At 42.5% G+C, this 25,807-nt stretch overlaps 1 protein-coding gene across 1 annotated transcript in view; it reads left to right on the forward strand.

The window, feature by feature from the left end:
* Nucleotides 1-25,540, forward strand: part of mkxa (mohawk homeobox a) — a 42,771-nt gene extending 17,231 nt beyond the window's left edge. The window contains 2 exon segments of the mRNA XM_072667578.1: nt 20,756-20,789; nt 22,047-25,540. Of these exon segments, the coding sequence (XP_072523679.1) occupies nt 20,756-20,789; nt 22,047-22,242 (230 nt within the window). The 3' untranslated portion in view covers nt 22,243-25,540.
* Nucleotides 25,541-25,807: the final 267 nt, after the last annotated feature.

Raw genomic sequence — 25,807 nt, forward strand, 5'->3', positions numbered from 1 at the left:
GTAACACCACTGACCCATAACACACTCCTCACTGTAACACCACTGACCCATAACACACTCCACACTGTAACACCACTGACCCATAACACACTCCAGACTGTAACGCAACTGACCCATAACACACTACACACTGTAACACCACTGACCCATAACACTCCACACTGCACCACCACTGACCCATAACACACTCCACACTGTAACATCACTGACCTGTAACATCCACATTGTAACACCACTGACCCATAACACACTCCACACTGTAACACCACTGACTCTTGACAGACTCCACACTGTTACCTCACAGACCTGTAACATCCACACTGTTACCTCGCAGACCTGTAACACACTCCACACTGTTACCTCACAGACTTGGAACACTCCACACTGTTACCTCACAGACCTGTAACACACTCCACACTGTTACCTTACAGACCTGTAACACTCCACACTGTTACCTCACAGACCTGTAACACACTCCACACTGTTACCTTACAGACCTGTAACACTCCACACTGTTACCTCACAGACCTGTAAAATCCACACTGTTACCTCACAGACCTGTAACGCACTCCACACTGTTACCTCACAGACCTGTAACACACTCCACACTGTTACCTCACAGACCTGTAACACACTCCATACTGTTACCTCACAGACCTGTAACATCCACACTGTTACCTCACAGACCTGTAACATCCACACTGTTACCTCACATACCTGTAAATACACACTAAATAGTATTACATCTTTGACCTGTAACTCACTGTACACTGTTACCTTGTTGACCTGTAACATCAGTACTCTTACACCACCAAGCTGCAATACACTCTATACTCTTACAGCATTCTCCCATACTAGTTCTCTCCATATAAATGTACAGTGATTTACTGTATATCCTATTGGGTATGTAATGTATTGCTTGTTAATATTATTTTAAATGTTACATTTTCTTATTTATAATCATTATTATTAGTAGTAGCATTTTCCGCTGTTGTTGTTACTGTTGTTATAATGCTTTGTTCAGTACTGCAGACAGTACAGCAATGCCAGTAAAGATATCTTGAAAGGGCAGAGAAAAAGATAGAGAGAGATAGGAAGAGACAGTAAAAAGCAACAAAGAGAGAGAAAGAGGGAAAGGGACGCTTCCCCTTAACTCTGTTTGATCGACTTAACAAGTGTTTACCTGGCTCTTGTAGTGTTTGAGCAGAGCAGAATGGCGCTGTCGCCATATTCATTATGATATCTAGCCTGAGGATTGTGCAGCTCACTCAGACAGTGTTAGAAATCGTACTGTGTTGAACGGCACGCAAAGTGTTTTCCACAACCACAAGATCCAGCAGATCCAGCACCTGCTAGACTGTCATGGCCAGCACATTAGAGATCAGCCTGAAAGAACAGCAGTAATAATAATATAAAGATTAAATTGATATTAAATTTACCTTTCAGTCCTGTTTTTGATGGAGGGAGTAGAAGATGACTGTAGCTTCAAGGGACTTGCATAATTTCCTTCATAGATATCACATTCTATATCTCTCTCTCTCTCTTTCTGTCTCCCTCTCTCTCTTTCTGTCTCCCTCTCTCTCTTCCCCCTCCTCACTTTTCATTGTCACTGCATTCCAGAGTATTTTCATACAGCAAGCATTCCTACGGTTTCAGACTGTTACAGCAGGAGGGTGAAATTTCAGCCCTGAATTGTGTGTCTTTTTACAGCCTCGGCCGTCTAGCTGTCTCGCTGTCACTGCGCTGCGTTTACGCTCTGAGCGCTTTAGCTTCAGCAGCGGCTCCGCTGGTTAAATGTAACTTAATGGGACAATTGCTGAAGGTCTGGGAAGTCTCTTCCTCATATTAGGCTTCACTATCACGCCGCAGAGCAGTCAGCATAGACTTAAGTGAAGGCCCCGTTTAGTGGAAAGCTAAAAGAGGCCCTTGTATGTGAAAAAATGAAAGTAAAACGAAAGGAGAACCCTGTTGGGGATTTCACTGAAAACAAAGAAGTGAGAGAATTCCAAGGCACATGCCAAGGATTTTATGTCAAATGACGCTTTAACGGGATATTAAATAGCAGGAATCTTGCTCTGTGTTTTTCTTTCATGCGTGGTACCAGATTGCGGCGTGTGATCGCCATCGCCGTGTAGCGTGGAGACCAGTGTGCTGAGGAAAGCCCATGGCCCAGCGCAAGACTGCAGGGCCATATTTAATGTGTTTGTGCGGATTTTCGCAGAAGAAAATTTTGGTTATGGAGAAATGTCATAAGCCACATATTGCGTGGATCAGGTTGTGCATATGCCGCTCACCAGACCATTAACCTCCGGCTTTATGTGTGTTTTGTCTCGGTGTTGCTTACACTTTGAACAGGTTACGTGGGCCTTTATTTCCATCGGTAATGTGCGTATTAGTCCGTTATTACAAATACCATCATGCTTGAGGAAGAATGAAATGCCCCAGATGAGAGACAGATGTGTAAACGTGTCGTCTACTTTGGTTCAAAAAAATTTGGTCGCTGAAATCGAAGCCGCTCTATAAAACGGCTTCTTGGGGAATCTAAAGTTTTAGGTCTGTGCCCATTCGCCCACCTGTTATGTGTAAATGAATCATAATGGCTTTGTCCATCAATCATTATTATGCGTTCAGAAATATTGATGGGCGCTTCATTTGCGTCAACAGCAGTGAACGTTTTGCGCGATAAAAGCCGCACTATTTATGGAGTGCTGTTTGGCCTTAATGAGAACAATTCCTTTTAAATGAGATGGCCAAGAGCAGTGAAATTACTCCTATTGTCTTCTAGCGATCTCAGCTTCGTCTCAGACGAAACGTGGCTTTTCCATTGTTAGGAATTCCCTTCTTTGCCCTTCAATGCTGTTTTTTTTTGGGTGAGCTGTGACATGAAGTGAAAAAACCCTGATCCTCTCTGCTTTATTTTAGTTTTTCAGTTTCCAGTAGGGCTCTCGTTTCTCCATCAGTCATTTTCTGATGCTTTGCCGTGTCAGGCGTGCACCGAGGGACGCATTCTTTAACCCGGGCAGGAACGTCACATGTGTTTTACGACATGAAAAGATGCTGTTTTGTTTCTTCAAGGTCAGACGACGTTAAGCAGAGACTGGAGGCAGAAATATGTTAAATGAAAACAGTAATGTTTGACAGGGCCGCTGAGACTCGTAGGTGCCAGTCACTTATTGCAACCTAGAGTCTTGTTTCAGTCTGATGGGGAAAAGAAATAAAATGCTCTAAAAGGCATCAATTCTGCTAAACTAAAATTTTAGGTGGCATTCTGGGGGGCCGGCAGGCTGTAGCAGGTGGACACGGCTGAGTCTGCACATACTCTCAGCAGCTTTATCATGCCGTTAGTTTGCGTATGTGTGGGGGGCATTAATAATGTAGATAAGCTACTGTATATGATTGGCATGATGATTGGCAGCCATGTGCATACAGTTGGTTACATGCAGTGTGCTTTTGTAGGTTCCACACAGCTTGTCTAGCTTGTCTAAAGCAGATAAACATGAACCTATAGGCACCCTGATATTATGCATGGGCTAGAGGGGTATGAATGCCCTCAGCATGAGTTGGTGAGCATCCAACATCCTGAACAAACTCTTGTCACTAAATGCAATCAAAACCTCACACCTATGCTCCGGAATCTAGCAGGTGTCCCAATACTTTTGTCCATATAGTGTATTATAAGTCAGCAGTGTAATGTAACCATTGTGGAGGTTTGGAAGTTGTTTTCCAGCCCTGTTTTGGTTATGCTGTGTGCCATTCATGGTAAGCCATTTTCATGTACTCATCTCCTTATTCAACCACGCAGGCGGAGATACAGTTTTCCGTTCCAGGACTTTTTTTAAAACTTGAAGAACATGCTCGAAGAACAAGAGCTTCTTTTCTAAATGCATTTATGGTATTACACTTGAATTGTAATAAAAATGGGTGAATTAATGGTGGATATTGGTAAATTACTGAGCGTATTGCACTGAAATATGACACAAGAGTAGGTCTAAGTGTGCACTGACTTCTCATAACCTTTCCAGCACCTTCCTTCAGACGAAACCCCAACCAGATCATCCTTATTCAAGGCAAATTCCTAGAAATTCTTTGTAAAATTAGGTTCTGGGAGCCCCACTAATGCTACTGTTAAAACTTTGTCATCTGAGTCGCATCTCAGTAGCTTTACACTGGTGTAGTTTTAACTGCTACTCTGCACTGCTGTGATTTTGGGGCTGGTGTGTAATTTAGTGGTGTAGGTCAACGGCAGCGAAGCACTGACAGAGGACACACTGGGGTGTGTGATTTACAGCTGACAGGATTCAGCTCTTTCTCTCTCTCTCCCTTTCTCTCTCTGTCTTGGGAGTCAGCAATTAAGGACGGTAGAAGAACACAGAGCTCTAAAATAATGTGCTGAAGCATCTGTCTGTCACCAGCAATGACCGAGGCAGAGAGATGAGCTGAAGGTGAAACCCAATGAAGTTAATTAAGGTGTACCGAACAGAGGGGTTCAGTATGGTAGGTTTAGAACAGCTGGTGTTTAGTAATCACATTCGTAAAATTCATATTTATTTGCATGTGTTTGCAAGAGCAAGACCACAGCCCTGTATTCAGTTATCCAGGTTTACTGTTACCATGCAAACATGTACACGTGTAAATGTGTACTGAAAGGCCTGGACCAGTGGACCAGTGTGAGGAGGAGATGACAGTGAGTGAGTGAGAGAAAGAGTGAGGGTGGGACGGAGAGAGTGATTGAGGGAGTGATTGAGGGTTTGTGTGAATTGTGAGAGTGAGAAGTGGATGGATTTTAAATGGCCTGCTGAGACTACCTAGTCTGACTATTATAATCAGACTGACAGAAAACACAGCTGGGCTGTGTGTGTGTGTGTGTGTGTGTGTGTGTGTGTGTGTGTAGTTTGTAAAGGTTCCATTAAGGAGAAAATGAAGAAAAGGGAAGTTGTATGTCCAGAAAGGAAGGACAGGTGTTACATGTAGAGAGAGAGAGAGAGAGAGAGAGAGAGAGAGAGAGAGATATCAGCACAGCCTGGCCACAGAAACCAGCAGGTTAAACAATCCCCAGGTTCCTCAGGAAACCTTCATTCATTCATTCATTCATGTATTTATTTATTTATTTATTTATTTAGTGTATTTTAAAACCGTTTAGTGATGGATTCTTCTCCCAGACCATGATCCATAACCTGTTTAATGGTCTTACTTTAAAGCTTTAAACCCTGTAAATCAAGCTTGTCATGTCGATAAAGCACCTTAAATTGGGGAGAGAGAGAGAGAGAGAGAGAGAGAGTTAGTGTGTTACAGTGAGTTATGGAAGCCCTTCATTGCCCATGATCCCTCCTTACACTGATAGCACTTGCGGTGTATATCTGCATGCACCTCCCAGAGCTGGCAGGAACTCAGCTCACAGGGCCACTGAAGAGGGCTTCAGGTCCAGGGATGGGACAGGAAGACTGAGGGTGACCAGGGACAGCCAGACAAACACACGCTTACAATTAGACCAACAGGATGAATGAAGGGATGGAACAAAATACGAGAAAGAAAAAGACAGACAAGTGAAGAGGAAAAGAAGAGAAGACAACAGGGAGAATGAAAGAAAGTGAGGAGGGAAATTGGAAGAGAAAAAAGGTGGATAGCAAAAGGAAAAGAGAAGATTACAGTGAGGGAAGGGGGAGAAATGAGAGAGAATGAAGGGATGAAAACAAGTGAGAAGACGAACAGAAAGAGAGAGAGAGAGAGAGAGAGAGAGAGAGAGAGAGAAGTAAAGAAAATGACAGACAAGAAGAAAGGACAGAGAGAGAGAATAAAGGGATAAAAGAAAGAGTGGGGAGGGAAAGGAGAAGAAGAGAAGAAACCATTGAGAGAGAGAGGGGGGGGGGGGACGAGAGAGCATAAACAGTAATGGATTGTCATCTTTATGGATTGTGAGTGAACTGAGGGACAAACATGTCATTTTGGTTGTAACTCCAGCAGCGATATTTCAGTCCAGAAAAACACAAACTGGGACAAACACTGTCTTCACGGCTTTCTCTTCACTTAAGCCTGCGCTCTCTCACAGCCCACTATTTATCTTCAGGGCAAAAAGACAGACAGACAGACACACACAACAATACACAAGACTAAAGAGTTTCCACTTGGCTCTTGAGAAGTCACTAATTTGTAGACAGTGATTAGAAAGCTGTTTGCTTTGAGGCGCTCCAGGCCTTCTCGGCTCTCCGCTGCTGAGCTGCAGCTCTGAGCTGAGCTTGTTCAGCTTGGCTCTGAATCAGACTGGTGATGGGCTGGAGATTGAGGTTTACCTGTACAGTCTGAAAGGGATTTAAGTGATAACACATCAGGATCAGGGAAATGTTTTCAACATGACTCTCTCTCTCTCTCTCTCTCTCTCTCTCTCTCTCTCTCTCTCCCTCTTGAGTGTGTGTGTGGACAGATATCCGGCTGTAACAGCTGAATGCTGAGCTGCGCTCCTCTGCTAGCGTTAGCTGTTTGAAGTCTGCACGTACTGATGGCTCTGATACCACAGGCCTCTGAAGCTGGACGTGAGGCTAATGGAACGTCCACTCTCGTGATAATTGCTCTTGCACCAACAACATCTCCCAGTCTCTCAGTCACGCTAATCCAAAGCCCAAAGATCTTCATCAAAGATGACCTCAGAGAACCTTAGAGAACATGAATACACACACACACACACTCTGATTTTAAGGTCAAGGTTACATTCAGACAATGTGAGGTTTTAGATGTAGCATTAGACATCATATCCATTTACCTTGCCCAGTGTGTAGTGTTATCCACTATGCTATACCAAATGCCAGCCAGCTAAGGAAAAGAATGGAATGGAATGGATCCCCCTGTCACCTATGTTAAGGACAGTGGTGTTGTCCACTACACTATAACAACTGATGTCCCTGTCAGCTATGTGAAGGACAGTGGTGTTGCCCACTACACTATAACAACTGATGTCCCTGTCAGCTATGTGAAGGACAGTGGTGTTGTCCACTACACTACAACAACTGATGTCCCTGTCAGCTATGTGAAGGACAGTGGTGTTGTCCACTTCACTATAACAACTGATGTCCCTGTCACCTATGTGAAGGACAGTGGTGTTGTCCACTACACTATAACAACTGATGTCACTGTCACCTATGTTAAGGACAGTGGTGTTGTCCACTTCACTATAACAACTGATGTCACTGTCACCTATGTTAAGGACAGTGGTGTTGTCCACTTCACTATAACAACTGATGTCCCTGTCACCTATGTGAAGGACAGTACTGTTATCCACTACACTACACCAACTGATGCCCCGCTCTGCTACATGGAGGACAGTACTGTTATCCACTACACTAGTACACATTCTAACAAATGATGGTGGAAATAATCTCATATACTTTGTCATTTTGACTCCGGTCATGACTTACTCTACTTGTTTAAACCTGATTGGCTGGACACACAACCACAGTAAGTATTTTATTTCAGAAACAATTTAGAAACATTCACCTCAGATATTATCAGCCTGAATCACAAGACCGATCTTTCAAATTCTCAACTAAATTTGAAGCTTAAGGAAACAAATAGTGTGACTAAGGTCCTGTTTCCCAATCCTGTGCGTAAAGGTAGCTGTACTAAAACCCCAGTCACTTACTGTTCCGAGAACACTGCTTAATCCTAACAGACATTTTCCAAAGACTCAAATCTGATCAAAAGCTAAAGCCCTGCTTTAGTTTACCTTCAAGTACAATCACTGCATTCTCCCTGCTTATCAAACTGATTACCTAAATATATAATCATGTGTTCTGCTTGTTGAGAACTGATTTTCCTCTTAAATCTGCCTGGCAATAGCATGCAGGAACCATCTGAAATCTGAATATGTGCTTTAGTGGTTTCATGCAGTAAGAAAAACCTGAAAAACCTCAAACATTAAAGCAACATTATGCAACAATTCTACCATAAAAACAGCTTCAAAATCAAACTGATTCTCTACTGTAACAGGAAGAATGGTGTCCGTCATTGCCACTCCAGGCCGGAACGCTGCTACTGTGTCATTGAACTCACGTCACTGAGGAGCTGCATGACTCCTCTCTCCAGTACTGCGTAACACTGCATAACCAGTCATATTCTGCTTGTCAATAAATACATATGTACAGCCGTCCAGTTGGGGGCGCTCAAAGCAAGATTTGTATTTATTGCAGTGGTGTAAAAGTGAATGAACTGTAGGGGGAGCATGGAAGTCATATAGGAGCATTTCTACAGATCCCATTAAAAAGAGAACATCTTAATCTTGATCTTAAACTTAATCTTGTTCCTCTGCGCTGTGTTTTCGATTGCATTCCCTCTCGTTCTTGTGCAAAAATGTTAGTGTTTCTGGTATTTTGTGCTCCTGGGCTCCCCCTATGGTAATTCACTTTTACACCACTGCAATAAATCCAAATCTTGCTTTGAGCGCCCCCTCCTGGACGGCTGTACATATGCATTTGTTGACCAGCAGAAGGTAAAGAAACATGAGGACAATTAACTTTTACACCACTGCAAAATGCATATCGCGCTATGTGTGCCCCCTTGTGGACAGCTATACATGTGCATTTGTTCAGCAGCTACTGAGAGATACAGAATCAATGCAGTTGGGGCATAATGTTGCTTTAACGTGGTAAACGCCTTCCTAAGGCCGATTTTTAGGAACCATTTGAGCATCAGCTTGGGTAGTGACCACTTGGGTAATGAAGTTTTGCAGTGTGAAACAAAAAGTGACAAAAATCTTGAATCAACTTTAGTAACCTCCTGAAGAAAATGCCAGAATGCTCGCAGCACTGTCAACACAAACATCTGTGCTCATCTTTTAACAAACCATAGAGCAGATTCCCAGACCAGTTTACCCACCAGCGGCTAAACCGTGCTGAAGGTTCTGCTGAGGTCTGTGAAGAAGGTTGTAATGAGAAGAATATGTGGACACTCCCAGTCTCCTAATCTGTGGATATGTGCCTCCTGCATGACCCTGCGTTTTCATGTTGTGTCTGCACGTCCTCCACCACTGAAAGCCTATTCAGGCGTGTCATTTGGCTGGTTTGTGTGTGTGTGTGTGTAAAGTAGTGATTAGTATGTTTACTGTTGCTGATAAACACAGAGAGGAGGGGATGTGTAAAGAGCTCAATCACTCTTATTATTCTACAATCTCCTTGAATTAACTCCTACTCAGCCTGCACACGCACTGGCATGCCTGAGCTCCGCGTCTGACGGGCCTTTTCGTCCCGGCCCTGGTTGGAATGTCACTGTGTGTCATCTGCTGAGCAGACCCAAAGACATCCTGATGTGAAGAAGCTGTGAGAAATTTAAAGCAGCTTTTAGATGTGCTTTTGACTGCATGTGTGGTAGCGTTTATCTTGATCGTTTGTGTACATAGCTGGTATACATGTCATGTGTATATATCGCTGTTGTCACGCAAAAAGGCGACTTTACACAAGGTAGGAAAGGCCTTCTTGACGTTTAATGGATGTCAATGGAAAGCTTTTTTTTTTTTTTTTACTTTATTAAGTTGTTTTGGAGCATTTTTATTGGTTCGTTCATTTTGAAATTCTGACACAATGTAAAGAACAACTAGCCAAAATCAACTTGTGTCAATATCATAAGATGAAGCTGCCACTGTAGAACCTGTTTAAAGGGCTCATATTTTTCTGGCTTGTTAAAAACACAGGCATTACCGTTTACTCCCTACACCAAAGTCCAATGAAAGAAATAAAATCTGTCTATTCAGCCGACAGCAGTTTATCCCTTCCCATTCACAGTTATAAGGAGATAAGTTATAAGAAGGGCTGCAGTCTGGAGTGCTTATTGAATGAGGCTTTACACAGGACAGAGACCATTTGCATGCACTATATGGACAAAAGTATTGGTACACCTGCTCATCCACAGTTTCTTCCAAAATCAAGGGTCTTAAAAAAAGGGTTCATCTTGATTTTGTTGGAACTGTGTCTACTGTCTAGGAAGACTTTCTATTAGATTTTGGAGGAGCACTGCTGTAAGGATTTGATTGCATTCAGTGACAAGAGTGCTAGTGAGGTCAGGATGTTGGATGATCACCACCAGAACAAGAACAGTCTATAGACTGTGTATCTGAACACTTGCAGGACCCACAACCTGTCTAAGACAGACGGAAATCATTCAAGTCATATTAAGTCAGATATGTCTTTTGTAACTGTAACTGTAAATGTAAAGACCAAACAATTTGTGGGCTTTATGGGTGATCATCCAATGTCCTGACCTCCTTAACGCTACTGTTGCTGAATGCAATCAAATCCTCATGGCAGTGCTCCAAAATGTAATACAAGGCCTTCACTGGACAGTAGAGACAGTTACTCCAACAAAAGAAGGATAAACATTTTTTTTAATACCCTTGATTACAGAAGAAACAGTGGCTGGTCAGGTGTCCCAATACTTTTGTCCGTATAGTGTATCAGTCTGTATACTGTAAGTTGACCAGCAGCCTGTTCTGCTTGAACTGGTTTAGCTACATAAATGGTTTCCAGCAAGAACATTGAAAAAGGCAAGATTTTGATCACAAGAAGACCAGAGAGATCAAAGTGGACCACTAGGGCTCTCTCTCTCTCTCTCTCTCTCTCTCTCTCTCTCTCTCTCTCTCTCTCTCTCACTCTCTCTCTCTCACTCCCCCCCCCCCCCCCCTTTCTGTCTGTCTCTCTCTCCCTCTCTCTCTCAGCACAATACAGCCACTGTTTGCTTGCTCTAGCCGCTCTACAGTGAGCCCCGGAGCCCAGAACATGTCACAGCTCTCAGCGCAGTGAGAGGCTCGGGGAGATGAATGTGTCGAGAGCGGGCCACTCGGAGATGAAATGAGGGCGAGGCAGCGCTGTTTAGCTCTATAGAAACCAGACTGTGTTGAGTTCTTGAGTGGGAGCGCAAAAAATATAGTTCCGAAATATATCTCTAAGCCAATAGCCTCCGGAGGACGTAACCTTTGCCCTCTGTCTCAGGACTCCAGCCATCTGCTGCTAGCCATTACTGATAAGCGTTAGAGCTGCAGTCATTATGGACGTTTTGCTCCCTGCCCTTGTAACACAGCCAGTGCGATGAGAGAAGAAAGGGAGAGGCTGAAGCGAAGGAATGAGCGGCGCGAGAGAAAGGAAAGGAGAACGTGAACAAGAGACTGATGAATTTGGAGTGGCCTGGAGAGGAAAAAGTAAGAAGAGGAAAGCAGAGAGAGAGAGAGAGAAACCAAGGAGCTGAGAGAGTTAGAGAGGCGGTCTGAGAAATGGAGACAAGACTATAGGCAGGGGGAGTTACTGGAGGCCGATGATTTTTCTACATTTCTGCATGATTCAATCACGAGACGTAAACAGAGTTATTAAAGTGGTTTGAAGTGGGATGGTTTATTATGGTGGAACATAGCCGACTGATTTCTTTGCAGTGGTGGGGTTACAAGGGGGGTTGCGATGTCTACAACTCAAAGAAGTAGACGTTTTAGTTTCTATCCAAAACCACAGTCAACCTACAGATTGCCCCTGTCACACAAATTCCTCGTATCTCCATTTTTCGGATTCGGCATAATGTGAATCTGACAGTTGTTCTTTATGTTGTGTCAAAGTTTCATGATGAATAGATCAATAGAAATGCTCCAAAATTACTAAAAGCCCGACAGCGAAAATTTCATCCAAAATCTATTATCTGCTGTATGGACAAAAGTATTGGGACACCTGTTCATTTTATGTTTCTCCCAAAATCAAGGCTATTATAAAAAGTTTGTCCTGCTTATGTTGGAGTATCGGTCTCTACTCTCCAGGGAAGGCTTTCTACTAGATTGTGGAGCATTGCTATGAGGATCTGATTGCATTCAGTGACAAGAGTGTTAGGAAGGACAGAATGATGGATGATCACCAGTTTACCACATCCCCAACTCATCCCAAAAGTATTGGCTGGAGCATCAACCATTATTCCAGAGGACACTGTTCTTCCACTGCTCCACAGCTCAATGCTGGGGGGCTTCATATCCCTCTAGCCTACTCCTGGCATTAGGCATGGTGCCAAGAGGTTCATGTTTATCCGCTCCTGAGAGTCCTATTATATTGGTAGTACGTTTCTACAGGGGCTAGACAAGCTGTGTGTGTGTTTGCATATCTTATTGTTAGCAATGGGTGCAACTTAAAGTAGCTGAATGCGTTAATTTGAAGGGTGTGTGTGTCAGTCTGTCAGACACACACACGTATACAGTTCATGCAATAACTGTTAGGTCATTTTTAAGACTGTTTAGATCAATGGAATTTGCCCTTTAACAGTGGCAGGGAAAGGGTGAGAAAAAATATGGATGGATGGTGGGATTGATGCTGGGTGGAGCAGGTTGGCAGGAACGCTTCGCTGGCCAGTCAGGGTGGAGTTGGCAGTGTAAGGTGATGGAAGAAGCCAACATCTTCTTAACTTCATTCACAGACTCTCAGTGACATTATTAAAGAACATAGAGCGTTTTTAAAATGCTCAGAGGAGGCAGCGAGGGAAAAATCAGCCCCACCAGTAACAGTCAGTGTCTGTCTGCTCAGGGTAACTTCTCTCTTTTTCTCCTTTATTTGAAAGGTAGTGAAGGATGAGAGGAGTGGGTTTTTTTGGCCTGAGTAAAGAAGTAAAAACAGTCAGTGACATTAAGCTCTTGGTATGAGCCACAAAAAGAAACCTGTAGTCATCGGACAGACTGAGAGATATAGGCAATGACTGGAAGTGACGATAGTAGACATTCTTCACATGGTGCCACTTTTGGTTTTGTAAAAAAAAAAACCTACTTGTGGGTCTTAAAAACCTTTATAATGTTAAAAAGCTTCTACAGGAAAGTATTTTTTGCATTCATATAAAACCTTTACACTGTGTGGCAACATGTATTTTTAATTTTTGGGTGTTTACTAAAACTTGTCTTGCTAGAAGCATTGTTGTGTGTTTGGAAAGGTAGGAGTGTAGATAATATATCCTTATTTGTTTGGTTTGGGGGGGAAATGAGATGATAGATGTTCTCATGGTTCCATATATATTTTTTTGTTTCATTGTGGAAATCAGTGCAGTGTTGATTGAGTTTGGAAAGAAGACAAATCCTCACTTATTAAGTTTGTGGGGGAAAAAAGGAGTCTCCTGGTGGAAACCACTATTGCTTGTGTTTGGGAAGTATGGTAGATGTTCTCAAGTTATTACAGATGTGGTTCCATATTTCTTTTTTTTCCTTTTTTGTGGAAATCATATTTGATTGAGTTTCGAAGAGGACAGTTCCTCCATGTCATCACTGATTTAGTTAGTAAAAATGCCTCTTGGTGAAAACCACTGTCGTTTGTGTTTGGGAAGTGTGGTAGATGTTCTCATGTTCACACCCATTTGATTCCTTCATTTTTACCTTTTTTTTCGTTTTTGGTGGAAATCAGTGTGATTGAGTTTGGTTAGAGGACAGTTCCATCATGTGCTTTCAAGTGATTTGGTTTAATTATTACTTTTTTGTTTTGCTTTTTTAATGGAAATCATTGTTGATCCGGTTCTCACTGATGTGTATTTTAAAGGTCACTATGAAGTGAAACCACTGTTGTTTGAGCAGTATGGTAGATCTCAGGTTGTAATAATTTGATTCCTTAATGTTTTCTATTTTTTGTGGAAATCATTGCTGCTTGAGTTTGTGAAGAGGAAAAGTTAGTCAGTTCTGAATGACTCTAGATGAAGAGATTAGATCAGGTTTGATCTGCTGGATGAGGACGTTGTGTGCTGAAGGATTTTCCACTCACATGCTTCAGGCTTCACATCAGATTTCACACTTCAGATCCAAGTCGGCCCTGTCCTCACTGATTTAAATTTTTAAAAACGCCTTCTGGTGGTTTGGTGAGTGTGATAGATGTTCTCATTGGTATCATTTTTCTTTTTTATTTCTAAACATTATTGTTGATTGAGCTTGGTAAGGGGACAATTCCTCCATGTTCTCATTTGTTTGGTTTGAAAAAAGGTCTCTTAGTAGAAACCACTTTTTTGCGGTAGGTGTTCTCATGTTCACACTGATGATTCCATCATTTTTTGTTCTTTTCTGTGGAAATCAGTGTTGATTGAGTTTGTGAAGAGGACAATTGCTCCATGTCATCACAGACTTGGTTTAAAAAGGTTTCTTGGTGGAAACCTACATTCCTTGTTTTTTGGTAAGAGATCTGTTCCTCCGTGTCCTTACTGATTTTAGTCCTTTAAAGTGTTCATGTTGGAAAGCATTGTTCATTGAGTGTGTTATGTGGACAATTCCTTTATGTCCTCACATGTTTAGTTTCATTTAGGAGTTCTAGTTGGAAATAGTTGCTGATTGAGTTGGTAAGAGGGCCATTCCTCCATGCGTTCACTGATTTTGTTTATATATATATTTTAAAATGCCATAATTGCTTGTATTTTTTTAGGAGCAATAACTCCTCGCTGTCCTCCTTGCTGATTTTGGTTATTTCACGGTTTTCTTGGTAAAATCATACTTACTTGTATTTGGTAAGGGGACAATTGCTCCATGTCCTCACTGATTTGGTTCTGAATGACTCATAGGTGAGGAGACGTCAGATTTGATCTGCTGTATGTGAACGGCGTGAGTTGGGCAGCCGGACTGACGCGTGTTGAAGGCTTTTCCACTCTCACGCTTCAGGTCTCACGGCAGATTTCAGACTTCACATCCTGCCCAGATTCCATCTGTCACTTCTCCTGCTCTCCCGGCTCCTGGATGGATGAGGGAATGAATGGATAGATGGAAGTGTATTTCCAGCCCTGGAAGAGTTTGATGTACATCATGGGTGAAGTCAATGCCAGTCCTGATGCCACTCCATCTTAGTCTGCATGGCAGTGCAAGTGTGAGTGTAAAAACAGGCCTGCTGCTCTGGGATCGTTTTTCTCCTGTACAGTCTGAGCTAAGGACGCCTGATTTGAACACTCAAGTTTAGTCATCATTGCATTGCTGGAGAATCCAAGCGGCATTTGGTTACCATCGTGAAAACACTTCAGATCTTAATAGGAGAAAGAACGAACGTTAGTAACATCTGTTAGTGTAACATGAATAACATTTAATTCCAGGTCTTTTTGGACGACTTCTGTTGGTCTATTCGTCATGAGACGCTCACACAATGTAGAAATCAGTCGATAGTCCCAAATGCTATAAAACGATGAAGTATCCAGGCCTGATTTGTATCAGTAGGCATGTCAGCTAATGAAAAAGCTAATGACCCCATAATTGCAACTAATTGTAATGAAAGCCAGAGAGCCAGAGTTCTTCAGAATTCTTGTTTTGATGGTCAGACACAGGCAGGTTGTTCTGTTCATCTTGTTTCCTTCTTCGAATGTCTCTGTTCTCTCCGTTTCCTGTGTGTTGAGGAATGTAAATGACATTCAGTGTGTGTGAGTAAGACGGAGTCCATTTTCTCTGCTTGAGTAATCAGTGACTCACCTCCTCTGCTGGTGCTTCAGCCTCACTTCATCAGTACGCTGACCCCAGGTCAGTATGAGGGGAACCGGCCTGGAGGACTGGAGCAGGGGCTGAACATGGCTGTCAGGCTGTAAGCGTTCAGCTTGTGCTTCAACTGACCTGCAGACTATCTGCTTCTGTATCAGTGCAGTAAAGCCGCTTCTGAAGCTGGTGTGTTTTGGTGTGACCGTTTTTTCTGTATACTCCCAGTAATTGCATCAACTTCACTATGCTTTCCTTTGTCTTATTTAAGCCACAGAAACACAGCTTACACAATATGTCCAAATGTTTGTGGACACCCCCTCTAATGCATGCGTTTAGCTATTTAAAGTTGCACAAAACACACACACACACACTGTGTACTGTTTAAGAAAGACTTTCTACTGGACTTTAGAGGAGCATTGCTGTGAGGTTTTGATTGCATTCAGTGACAAGAGCGATAGTGACATTAGGATGTTGGATGATCACCACCCCACCGTAACCTCCAACTCCCCAACTCACCCCAAGGTATTGGATGGAGCACCATCCATCAGTCCAGAGAACATATCTCAATGCTAGGGGGCTTTTCCCCTTTTTAGCCCACGCATGGTATTAGGCATGGTGCCAATAGGATCATGTATATCTGCTCCAGACAGTATGTTTTTTGTTTTTTTTTGCACAAACTGTCTGTGTGTGCATTTGCACATCTGTGTCAGCAATGGTGGCAACGTCGTCAAGTACTCAAAGTACTTGAGTACATTATCATTAAAAGGGGTGTCCACAAACATTTGGACATATAGGGCTGTTTTCCGAAACGATGCTCTTATTACCTGTTTGGGAAATCGGCTCAGAGTGTAGGAACTCTAGAGAACCCTTGGTGGTGCCTTTTTAAAGGATGTACGTGTGGCGGTTTGAGAGGGTGCTACGTACTAGGCATGGGCTGTAAAATGTGTGTGTCTGGCTTGAGTTTGCCTTGCCTTTCTGCAGGTGTTTTGCACTGGGTAGTTAACCCAGTGCACTCACAGCAGACAGTGATTGGTGCAGAAGCGGTAAGTGTGTTTATTGCTGTTTGTTGCTAACAACAGCAGCAGCATCTGTTAGTGATGAGAGGGACAGGTGTGTTATTCCGTCTCTCTCTGTCTGTCTGGAGGTAGCACAATTTGTTTAATTACTCTCTCTCTCTCTCTCTCTCTCTCTCTCTCTCTTTCCCCTCCTCTTTTGTTTCCCCTGGTGATGTTAAGTGTGCAGGAGCATTTTTTAGCTTTCCTTTGCCAGAAGCCATCAGCCTTCACTCCTCTCCCCCTCTGCAGGATGAAAGAGTGGCCTGCGGGTCCCCCAGCCAGTCCTCCAGCGTCTGTGTAACACAGCCACAGCACTGAAAGAGACCAGCGTCCAGTAGCAAAGAAAACGCCGCAAAAAAAGAGCTAAAAAAGAACCAGCAAAACAGTAAAGAGCGGCGCATGGTGATTTATTGTGGCTCCATAATTTCTTTGGCACGGCCGATGTTTTGAAAAATCTGACTTTTAGATGTTTTAGGCAACAGCGTTTGGAAATTGCCTGGAGGTCTGCATCCAATTTTCTGCTGAGCTTTCCTCTGAGGGCAGGATGGAGCTGCAGTTATACCCCAGGGCTGTGTCGATCCGCAGCTGGTGGAGACACGCCCCCTTTAGCACTGCGGGACAGGTCACACTCACTGGAGTTTTATGAGCAGCAACTTCATTTTTAGCACATTGCAGCAAGTGCTGGGTTTACCCCTGTCCTCTCCTACACTGTGGACACCCCTGTGTAATGAATGCATTCAGCTACTTTAGGTTTCTGCACCCATTGCTCACACACATGTGAAAATGCCCACACACACACACACACAGCTTGTGTAGTCTCTGTAGGGAGGTACTGCCAATGTAATAGGACTCTCTGAAGCAGAGAAGCAAATAAATATAAACCTGTTGGCACCATGTTGCCTAAAGCCAGGCGTGGGCTAGAAGGGTATAAAGCCCTCCACCACCACCACTGAGCTGAAATGAAGGTTTGTGCTCCATCAAATACTTTTGGGTTGAGCAGGAGAGATGGAGATGAGGTAGGGTGGTAATCATCCAACATCCTGACCTCATTGACGTTTTTGTCACTGATTGCAATCAAATCCTCACAACAATGATCCAAAAAAGCCGTCCCTAGATGGTAGAGACAGTTACTCCAACAAAAGCAGGATAAAGCATTTTCCAAAGAAGAAAAATGAATGAGTTGGCGAATGAGAATGAGTTGGCGTCTCAATACTTGTGTCCATATAGAGTACCACAGACCTAAAGTTTCTAAAACATAATAAGTGTCTTACTACAAGCTTAATACAACAACTGCACAAACTACACAATACAGACATGCGTTTTTGAATTCCTAGAAATCACAAAGGGCTTAAAATGTAGCCCTGAGGGTTTCCCCTTGATCAGACTGGGTCTATTTCAGGAAGTTCACAGCATTCACTGTAACAAAAGGGTTAATATCAGTGCAGGAAAATACAGAACACAAAAGCAATGGAGAAAACAGTACCGACAGTATGATGCAGTATGAATCATGCTCCAGTTTAACTCATATTCTTCGCTGGCGGTGGTATTTGTTGGACTACACACTACAATACTTTCCAGTCAAACTGCAATCAGCATTGTGAGCTTTTATTACACAGCTGAAAAATAAGTGTCTGAGCAAGTGTAGAAAAATTCCGCTGCACATAAAGCAAACTTGAAAAGCAAAGAAAAAGAAAAAGACAAGAAAAAAAATGAGAGTAAGATTTTTCAAGGTTGGAAATGGCCTGTGAAGCCGTGAAGTGAACAGTTTTGCTTTTGACACAGAACAGGTTCTGGATGTCTAGTTCCTCTGAGGTGCAGTGAAAGAGAAACGTAATTACATTTGCTTTGGCTGAACAGCCTGAGAACAGCAAATCACAAACACTCTTATTTGTGAGAGCTGACCTGGCACTCTCTGCATGTCTGCACATGTGTGTATATGAGAGAGAAAAAGACACACAGACAGACAGACAGACAGAGACATTGGGACATGGGGAAGCAAGTGAAAAGGTGAAAAGAGAGAGAGAACACAGAGAAAAGTCAGAGAGAGAGAAGGAGGGATGAGGAGTGGAGGAGAAGTGAGAGAAAAAAGGAGAGCGAGAGAGAAATAGAAGAAGAGAGAGTGATAGAGAGTGACAGCGGGAGAAATATGGTAGGAGAGAGATAGAAAAGGGGAGCTAGTGAAAGAGGGAGGCGAGGTGGGAGAAGAGTAAGAAAGTGGAAAAATTAACGACAAAAAAAAAAAAGAGAGAAGAGAGAGATGAAGACAGATAGAGAGGGAAGGAAGGAGCGATACAGAAGGAGATACATAAGCAAGAAAAAAAAAGGAAGTGAGAGAAGAGCAACCTTCAACCTAATAAGGAAAAATAGAGAGTAAAAGAAAGAAAGAAAAAAGAGTGATAGAGAGAGAGAGAGACATACAGAGATAGTAGAGGAGAGAGAGAAAGGGAATGGGAGAAAAGAGACAAATAGAGAAATAAGGGGGAATAGAGAGGAAGAGAGTGGGATTGATGAAAAAAGAAAAAGTGAGATAAAGAACTACAATAAGTCAAGGAGAAAGAGAGAGTGATGGAGAGGGACATGAGGAAGGAGAGAGGGAAAGGCAAATACAGACTGAGAGAGATAGAAAGACATGGATGGGAAAAAGAAAGAGTGTAAAAACTACATGAAGAGTGAGAAACGGTGTGAGAGAAATAATGGAACACTGTAAAAACACTGAGGACCCTTTGGAGGTCTTCAATTAGAAAATGTGTAAGGGGCTTTGAGGAAGGTTCTTCAAAGCACCTTAAGTGGTTCCTCCACAGTTTCCAGATGAAGAAAAGCTCCTCAAGGGTCTTACTTTTAACAGTGTAGAGTGAGAAAGGGGAAAGAGTGAGACCTATCGAAGGAGAGAGATTGAGAAGAAACACAGAGATTGAGAGAAAGAGGCAGGAAGGGAGGAGGAGGAGAGGCAAAGAACTACATTAAAAGAGGCAGAAGGAGATACTAGGGAGATGGGGATGGTTGAGGAGAAAGAGGTTGGTGAAGAACTACATTCAAGAAAACTGGAGGAAAAAAAAAGGTAGAGTAGGAGACAGGGAGACGGACAGAGGCAAGACAGAGATACAGAAGGAGAGAGATAGAAAGAGGGGCAAAAAAAAGGGGAGAGAGAGAGTGAGCGAGAAACCCAGATTTCCAGACAGCAGCTCAAAGAGGATTTTCAGTGGAATGTAGAAGCATGTACTCAAAATGAAAAAACATTAAGTCCTCACACGTAAAACACGCCTGAACAGCCCTCACCCCTCTCTCTCTCTCTCTCTCTCTCTCTCTCTCTCTCTCTCTCTCTCTCTCTCTCTCTCTCACGGGTACTGTGGCTTGTGGGTAGTGTTGGTTCACAGTGCAGTAAAGGTGTTAATGAAGGCGTTGGGAATAACAGGATATCTAATCAGCTTCAATATGCCTTATGCTGATGCACCCTCCATCCCCACCTCCCCAAGCATGCACCGCACATGTGCTGGAGAAGGACAATGAGTTTAGCAGTGGCTCAGTCAGGCGTTGGAGATGATTAGGTGCTGTTTGGCCCTTCAGGAGTCTGGCCAGCGCTCCGGCCAGTGCTCCAGCAGTGAAGAGCATGGATGCGGGCTGGAAGTGTGCTCGTACCTCCAGGGGATTGTATATAGGACATATTCAGGGTTTTGGGTTTTACGCCTCTCTGGGATAGCATGGAAGGTGACAGCATCTGTAAAGAGCCAATCTGGAAAACTCTTCCAGTGTCCTGGATCAAAAAAGGTACCTGTAGAAGACATCTCAGGTCAGGATGGGAGATCTATTAAAGTGTAGCAGTTGTGGCTGGAGCAGAGGAATAGGTCAGTCCTTACACATCCACACTTCCTTTCAATGTGTTTTCCTGGTCTGCTGCGTGCATTGGCCTGTGAGCGAGCGAGCAAGAGGGAAAGAGAGAGAGAACGAGAGAGATCCGGACATGAATGTTTGTTATTATGTAATTAGGAGTAAATGAGCACTGTTGACCTGCACATTAGCTTAAAGACACTGTCCATATCAGCATGTGCACACCGAGCACTCCATCTATGGCAATATCTCACAAATAAACGCACCCTGTATCAGTCCAGGACACTTTCAGAACCTTCAACTCCTCTTTGTCTTACCTCAGTCATGTCTTCTCGCTCTTTCTCACACACAAAGACACACATCTTCCAAATGGACCTGCTCCCTCATTGTGCTATCCGTCATCATTAACCTGAGGGTGACTTCAAAATTAACATTTGGCTTTGTTCTCCTGTTGTATTTGCAGAGTCTGTGGACCATGGATCAAGTAAATGTGACAAGTAAGTAGCGTACTGCACTGATTTCAACGCACAAACACGTACACGCACATTTATAGCACTCTGCAAAATCAGAGACCACCCATCGCTTATGTAATTTCCAGTCGAACTGGCCATTGAGTACAAGCTATTCGTGTTCAGGAGAAATTTCCAAAACTATGCAAGACCTTGTAGACCACAAAACCGTGTCCATCAGATAAACAGCACTTTCAGTCAGAGAGAGACCCAGAGAGCCACTCTTGCCTTTAGAGCTGAAAACATCCACAAGCGGTGTGTTTCTGTCCATCCTTCCAGCAGGAGAAGACGACTCAACGCTGTGGAACTGATTTAGCAGCTCTTTCTTAGTAACATAAACAGAAGAACATTCGATAAAATCAAACCATGAAGCTGCTGATGTTCTCAGAACATTGGACTGACTACCCCAGAGTTCAGACTTCAACATCATAGAATGTGTTTGGGATCTCTTGGATAGGCCCGTTCACACTTATCCTGGTATTTTTTAAAATGGAAATTTCCCTCACTCTGTTTTTGAAAATATTTGCGTCCACGCAGAGACGAAAACGGTTGTATGAGCATGCTTGCTCTGTATGGGGCGACAGTGCCTCATAAAGAGAGACATCAAAACCATGAAGGATGAAAACACAGTGGTTTAATCCCAAATTACACACTGCTCCCTATGTAGTGTACTATGCAAATCAGGAAATGACAGATTCTAAACCTAAGTAGAGCCAGATCCAGAACCTAAGTAGAGCATTATGCATCTGTAATAGAACCGTATTTACGTTTAGTCATGTCAAAATCTGAAATATGCTGTCTGCGTGTAGACGATGTAATTTCATGACTTGTGTAGTTCACTATAAAGGGAGTAAGGAGGTATTTAAGATTTAGCCAGAAATATGCATGTGCTGTGACATCAATTAAAAAAATCTCCACCTTGGAGAGCGTTTTCAAAAAGCTCAGTTTTCAGTGACCAAAAACTGTGTTTCCATGTAGACGGGAGGAAAACTATCCAGAAACATGTGGACGGGGGTTAGGGTGAACCCTGTAAGTGTGGAAAAACCTCTGAAAGTGAGTCTCCTGAAAAGAACTGAAGCTGCAATAAAGATGATGAATGGTCAAAACATCGCAAACACAATGAATTTTTACGGGGTCTCTGACTTTTGCACAGTACTCTCCATTTCTTCACAATACAGCATGCCCTCACTGTGTTTGATTAGCTGTATGTAACTGGTGTATATGTGTGTCTTTGTCTGTGCACAGCAGCATCATGCCGAAGGAGAAAGTACGCGGTAAAGATGAGACATACTGGCGAGAGATCAACGCAGCCATGGCTCTTACCAACCTGGCCCAGCCTAAGGACGGTGTCCCCTCTGGAACCACCAGCTGCATCATCCAGAAATCCTCCCACATAGCCGAAATCAAGACTGTCAAAGTGCCTATCCTGCACAAGTACTAGCCCCCTCTTCCTATGAAAAAGAAGACATGTCTCTTCTCGTCCTTTTTGGGATTTTTTTTTTGTTTATATTTTGTGGTACTTATGAAGTAGCAATATACAGTGTTTTTGTATCTGAAGAGTCGTTAAAGTGCCCTGAAATGCAGCACTTCTCGTGTTTTTAGGTTTGTGCCTGTTTTGGACGCACAAGCGCTTTGATAAGTGTTGATGAGTGACGATGACGACAGTATTGCAGAACGAGACACTTTTGCAATGTTAAGTTATTTTGATACAATTTTTTTTGTACTCTGAAATTGTTATTGAACCGTGCCAAAGTGCCTTCTCGTACACTTAAAAAAAAAAAAAAACCACACACACAACACAAAGTGCATATTTTTGAGTAGGGGATATTTGTCACGCCTGAAATTCAGTTCCCTTGTGCAGTTCCTGGAGTGTTTGCAATGATCAAAATCACATCTAAAAATATCATATGCAGCATCTTTTGCAATTAAATTTCTGGCACAGGCAAAATGTGGTCTAGAATGAACCTTATAGGTTGCTAAGATTTCCTTTTATATCCCTACACTCTTAGAAATGTAGTTGCTACACAGGGTTCTTTCAAATGATGCCATAGAAGAACCGTTTTGGTTGCATAAACATTGCAAAGAACCTTTTAAATAGTTTGAAGAACCTTTTATTTGATGTAAAGCCCTGCTGAAGACTCCATCTCAAGACTAGCTTTTGCTGGTAGTTGGTTTCAGACAATCTAAGTGTCTTTGATGGTCAAGGTGATTGAAAAGCTGGTCATCCAGGTGTAAACATATCTACCCTTTGTTGGTAAGATAGCAGATTAACCAGCTCCTCCTACTGCATTTGATTTTGGTCTTGCTGGTCAAGCTGGTCTGACCACTGTGGTCATGGTGACCAACCAGCGTAGTCATGCTGGTCATGGTGGTCCACCAGCTTGGTCATGTTGGCCATGATGATCGACCAGCTTGGTCTTTCTGGTTATGCTGGTCGACCAGCTTGGTCATGTTGATCAACCACCATGGTCAAGTTTGGTTATACTGGTTCTCTAGCTTGGTCAGGTTGATCATGCTTGTAGAGCGGCCAAACCATCAAACTCGAACAAAAACATACCCTACACTGGTGAAGAGCTTTCTTCAGCAGGGTGGGTTCTTCATATTAATTTCTTAAAACATAAACATGCTTCTTTGTGGAACCAGAAGTGGTTCCCCTATGTCATCACTCAAAGAACCCCTTGAAGCACCTTTATTTTGAAGAGTCTACTTCATGTGTACTCAGTTATTGCCCTGTCCATGATAAGCTATCGAGTGAACTGGTTGACTAGTTTCTTTGTTAGCGGCTTCCTTATGACATCAGTGACATGCTAGCTCATATTCTTCACCCAGAGATTTGTATTGACTGCATTAATACATGTTTGGCAGGAGCTTTGTTAAGCTGTCTGTTACGTTTGCTAACTTATTAGGTAGTAATTCAGATTCAGAAGTCATGGGTGATGTTTGATTGTATTGGACTTGTCTAGCTTGCACTTAAATTAGCTGAATGTGATCTTCATTCAAAGTCAGCTTGATATGCTTTAGCATTTCATATTTAGTGTCTGAAAAGTCAAGATAACTACATAAGTAGGCGACTACTACTATTAGCCTACTTAGGAGAGCAGTGCACTTCAGATCATACAACTTGTGCTTCCTAAAGTTTTGAAGGAATGTATGCGATACTCAAGCACCTTTTGGCTGGCCTGGCTAGAAGTAGTAATAGTTTGGTGACTCCCTAAAAAGCTGGTATTGGCATTTATGTAATGTCTTGTTCAACGCTAAGTATTAGCCTCTTTCACAATTTGTGAAGCAATCCAGTGCCTATTTCAAATGAATTGGGATCACTAGTTCAGTGTTTCTGCCTTCTATGCATCAAATAGCCAAGATGCCTGGTTCTATAGTATAGCATTCTATATCAGTGTAGGGTTTATCCTAACTACTACTGCATTACCTTGGTGCAACCAAAACCTGAATGTAGAGGTAGTTTACATTTGAACTATTGAACCTAGATTCAACAGCACTCAAACATAGAGAGACTAAAAGGCTTATTTGCATGCTGCCATAGAGGAATCACTGTTGGTCAGTTAATCCCTGTTTAACAAAAAACAGACTGGCCAGCTCAAGTTGGTCAAACTGGTTAGGCCTGGTTTAGCTGGTCTACAAGCACCTGACCAAGCTAATCAACCAGCATTATCAACAAGACCAAGCTGGTCGACCAGCATGTCCATGAAAATCACGCTAGTCACCAGGCATGACCAGCGTGACCAGGCCTGACCAAAATCAAATGCAATATGCACTATGCTTGTCAAGAGTTAGTTAACCAGCTGTTTTTACCTGAATGACCAGCTTTTCAACCACCTTTACCATCAAAGAGCAGCTTAAACCCTCTGAAAGCAGCTAGCAGCTGGATTTTTCAGCAGGGATAGGTCCTTGAAGAACATTTTTTGGTATTTTGAGATATGTTAAAGAACCTTAACATACTATTAAGGTTCCAGGAAGAACCCTTAAAGTGGTCTAGAAATTTCTTAAACTAAAGAATGGACAAATCTCTTTATCACACAAGGGTCATTAAGAAAGCAAAAGTGGTCATCCTCGATGGCATCATTCAACAAACCCAATGGAACCTTTTTTTAAAGATTGTAATGCAAATAAGTTCCAGTCAGCCAAAAACCCAAACCTAGCGGCAGTTTACGATTGAACTATTGAACCCAGGCAAAGAGGGTTTTTTGCATGCTGCCATTGGGAATTCACTGTTGGTTCTCCAAAAAACTTTCAATGGATGCTTCTTTGAAGACTCTTTTTTGTAAATGGGTTGTGTGAGAACATTTTTAAAAACAAAGGTATAGAACATCAACATCATTTTCCAGGACGAACCCTAATCTATTTTTCACACATGGTTCATTAGGGAAGCAAAAGTGGTTCTCTTCTATGGCATCACTCAAAGAACCCCTTGAGGAACTTGCATTTCATGTTTTTTTGAGCAGAATACATTCTCAAACACTCCAGGATCCAGCTCAAACAGCCCCATGTGAAAGCACCCAAAGTGCCTCTCTGTGATACAGTAAGCTAGATCGATAGACTCAGCATGCAGGACAGCGGGAATGAATGCAAGCATCTATACAACAAAAGATTATATCTTACCAAGTGAAATCCTCTTAAATGTAGTTTATCTGATATCTCTCATTTTTACATTGCTATATATAATTACAAAAAAGTAACTGAATCTTCTGAAAGTGTCTCTATTCTACTGCCAGATAATTTATTTTAACTAAATACAATCATTTTAACCAAGTTTTTATAAAACATATATAAGTTAATAGAATTATTATCACTACAATAATCTGATAAATATTAGTCACTACATGTCCAAATGTTTGTGGACACCCCTTCTGATGAATGCACTCAGCTACTTTAAGTTGCACGCATTGCTGTCACACAGCTTGTGTAGTCCCTGTAGAGAAGTACTGGCAAAAGAATAGGACTCTCTAAAGCAGATAAACATAAACCTATTGGCACCATGCCTAATGCCA

Source organism: Salminus brasiliensis, chromosome 22, assembly GCF_030463535.1.
Source record: "Salminus brasiliensis chromosome 22, fSalBra1.hap2, whole genome shotgun sequence".
Taxonomy (NCBI): domain Eukaryota; kingdom Metazoa; phylum Chordata; class Actinopteri; order Characiformes; family Bryconidae; genus Salminus; species Salminus brasiliensis.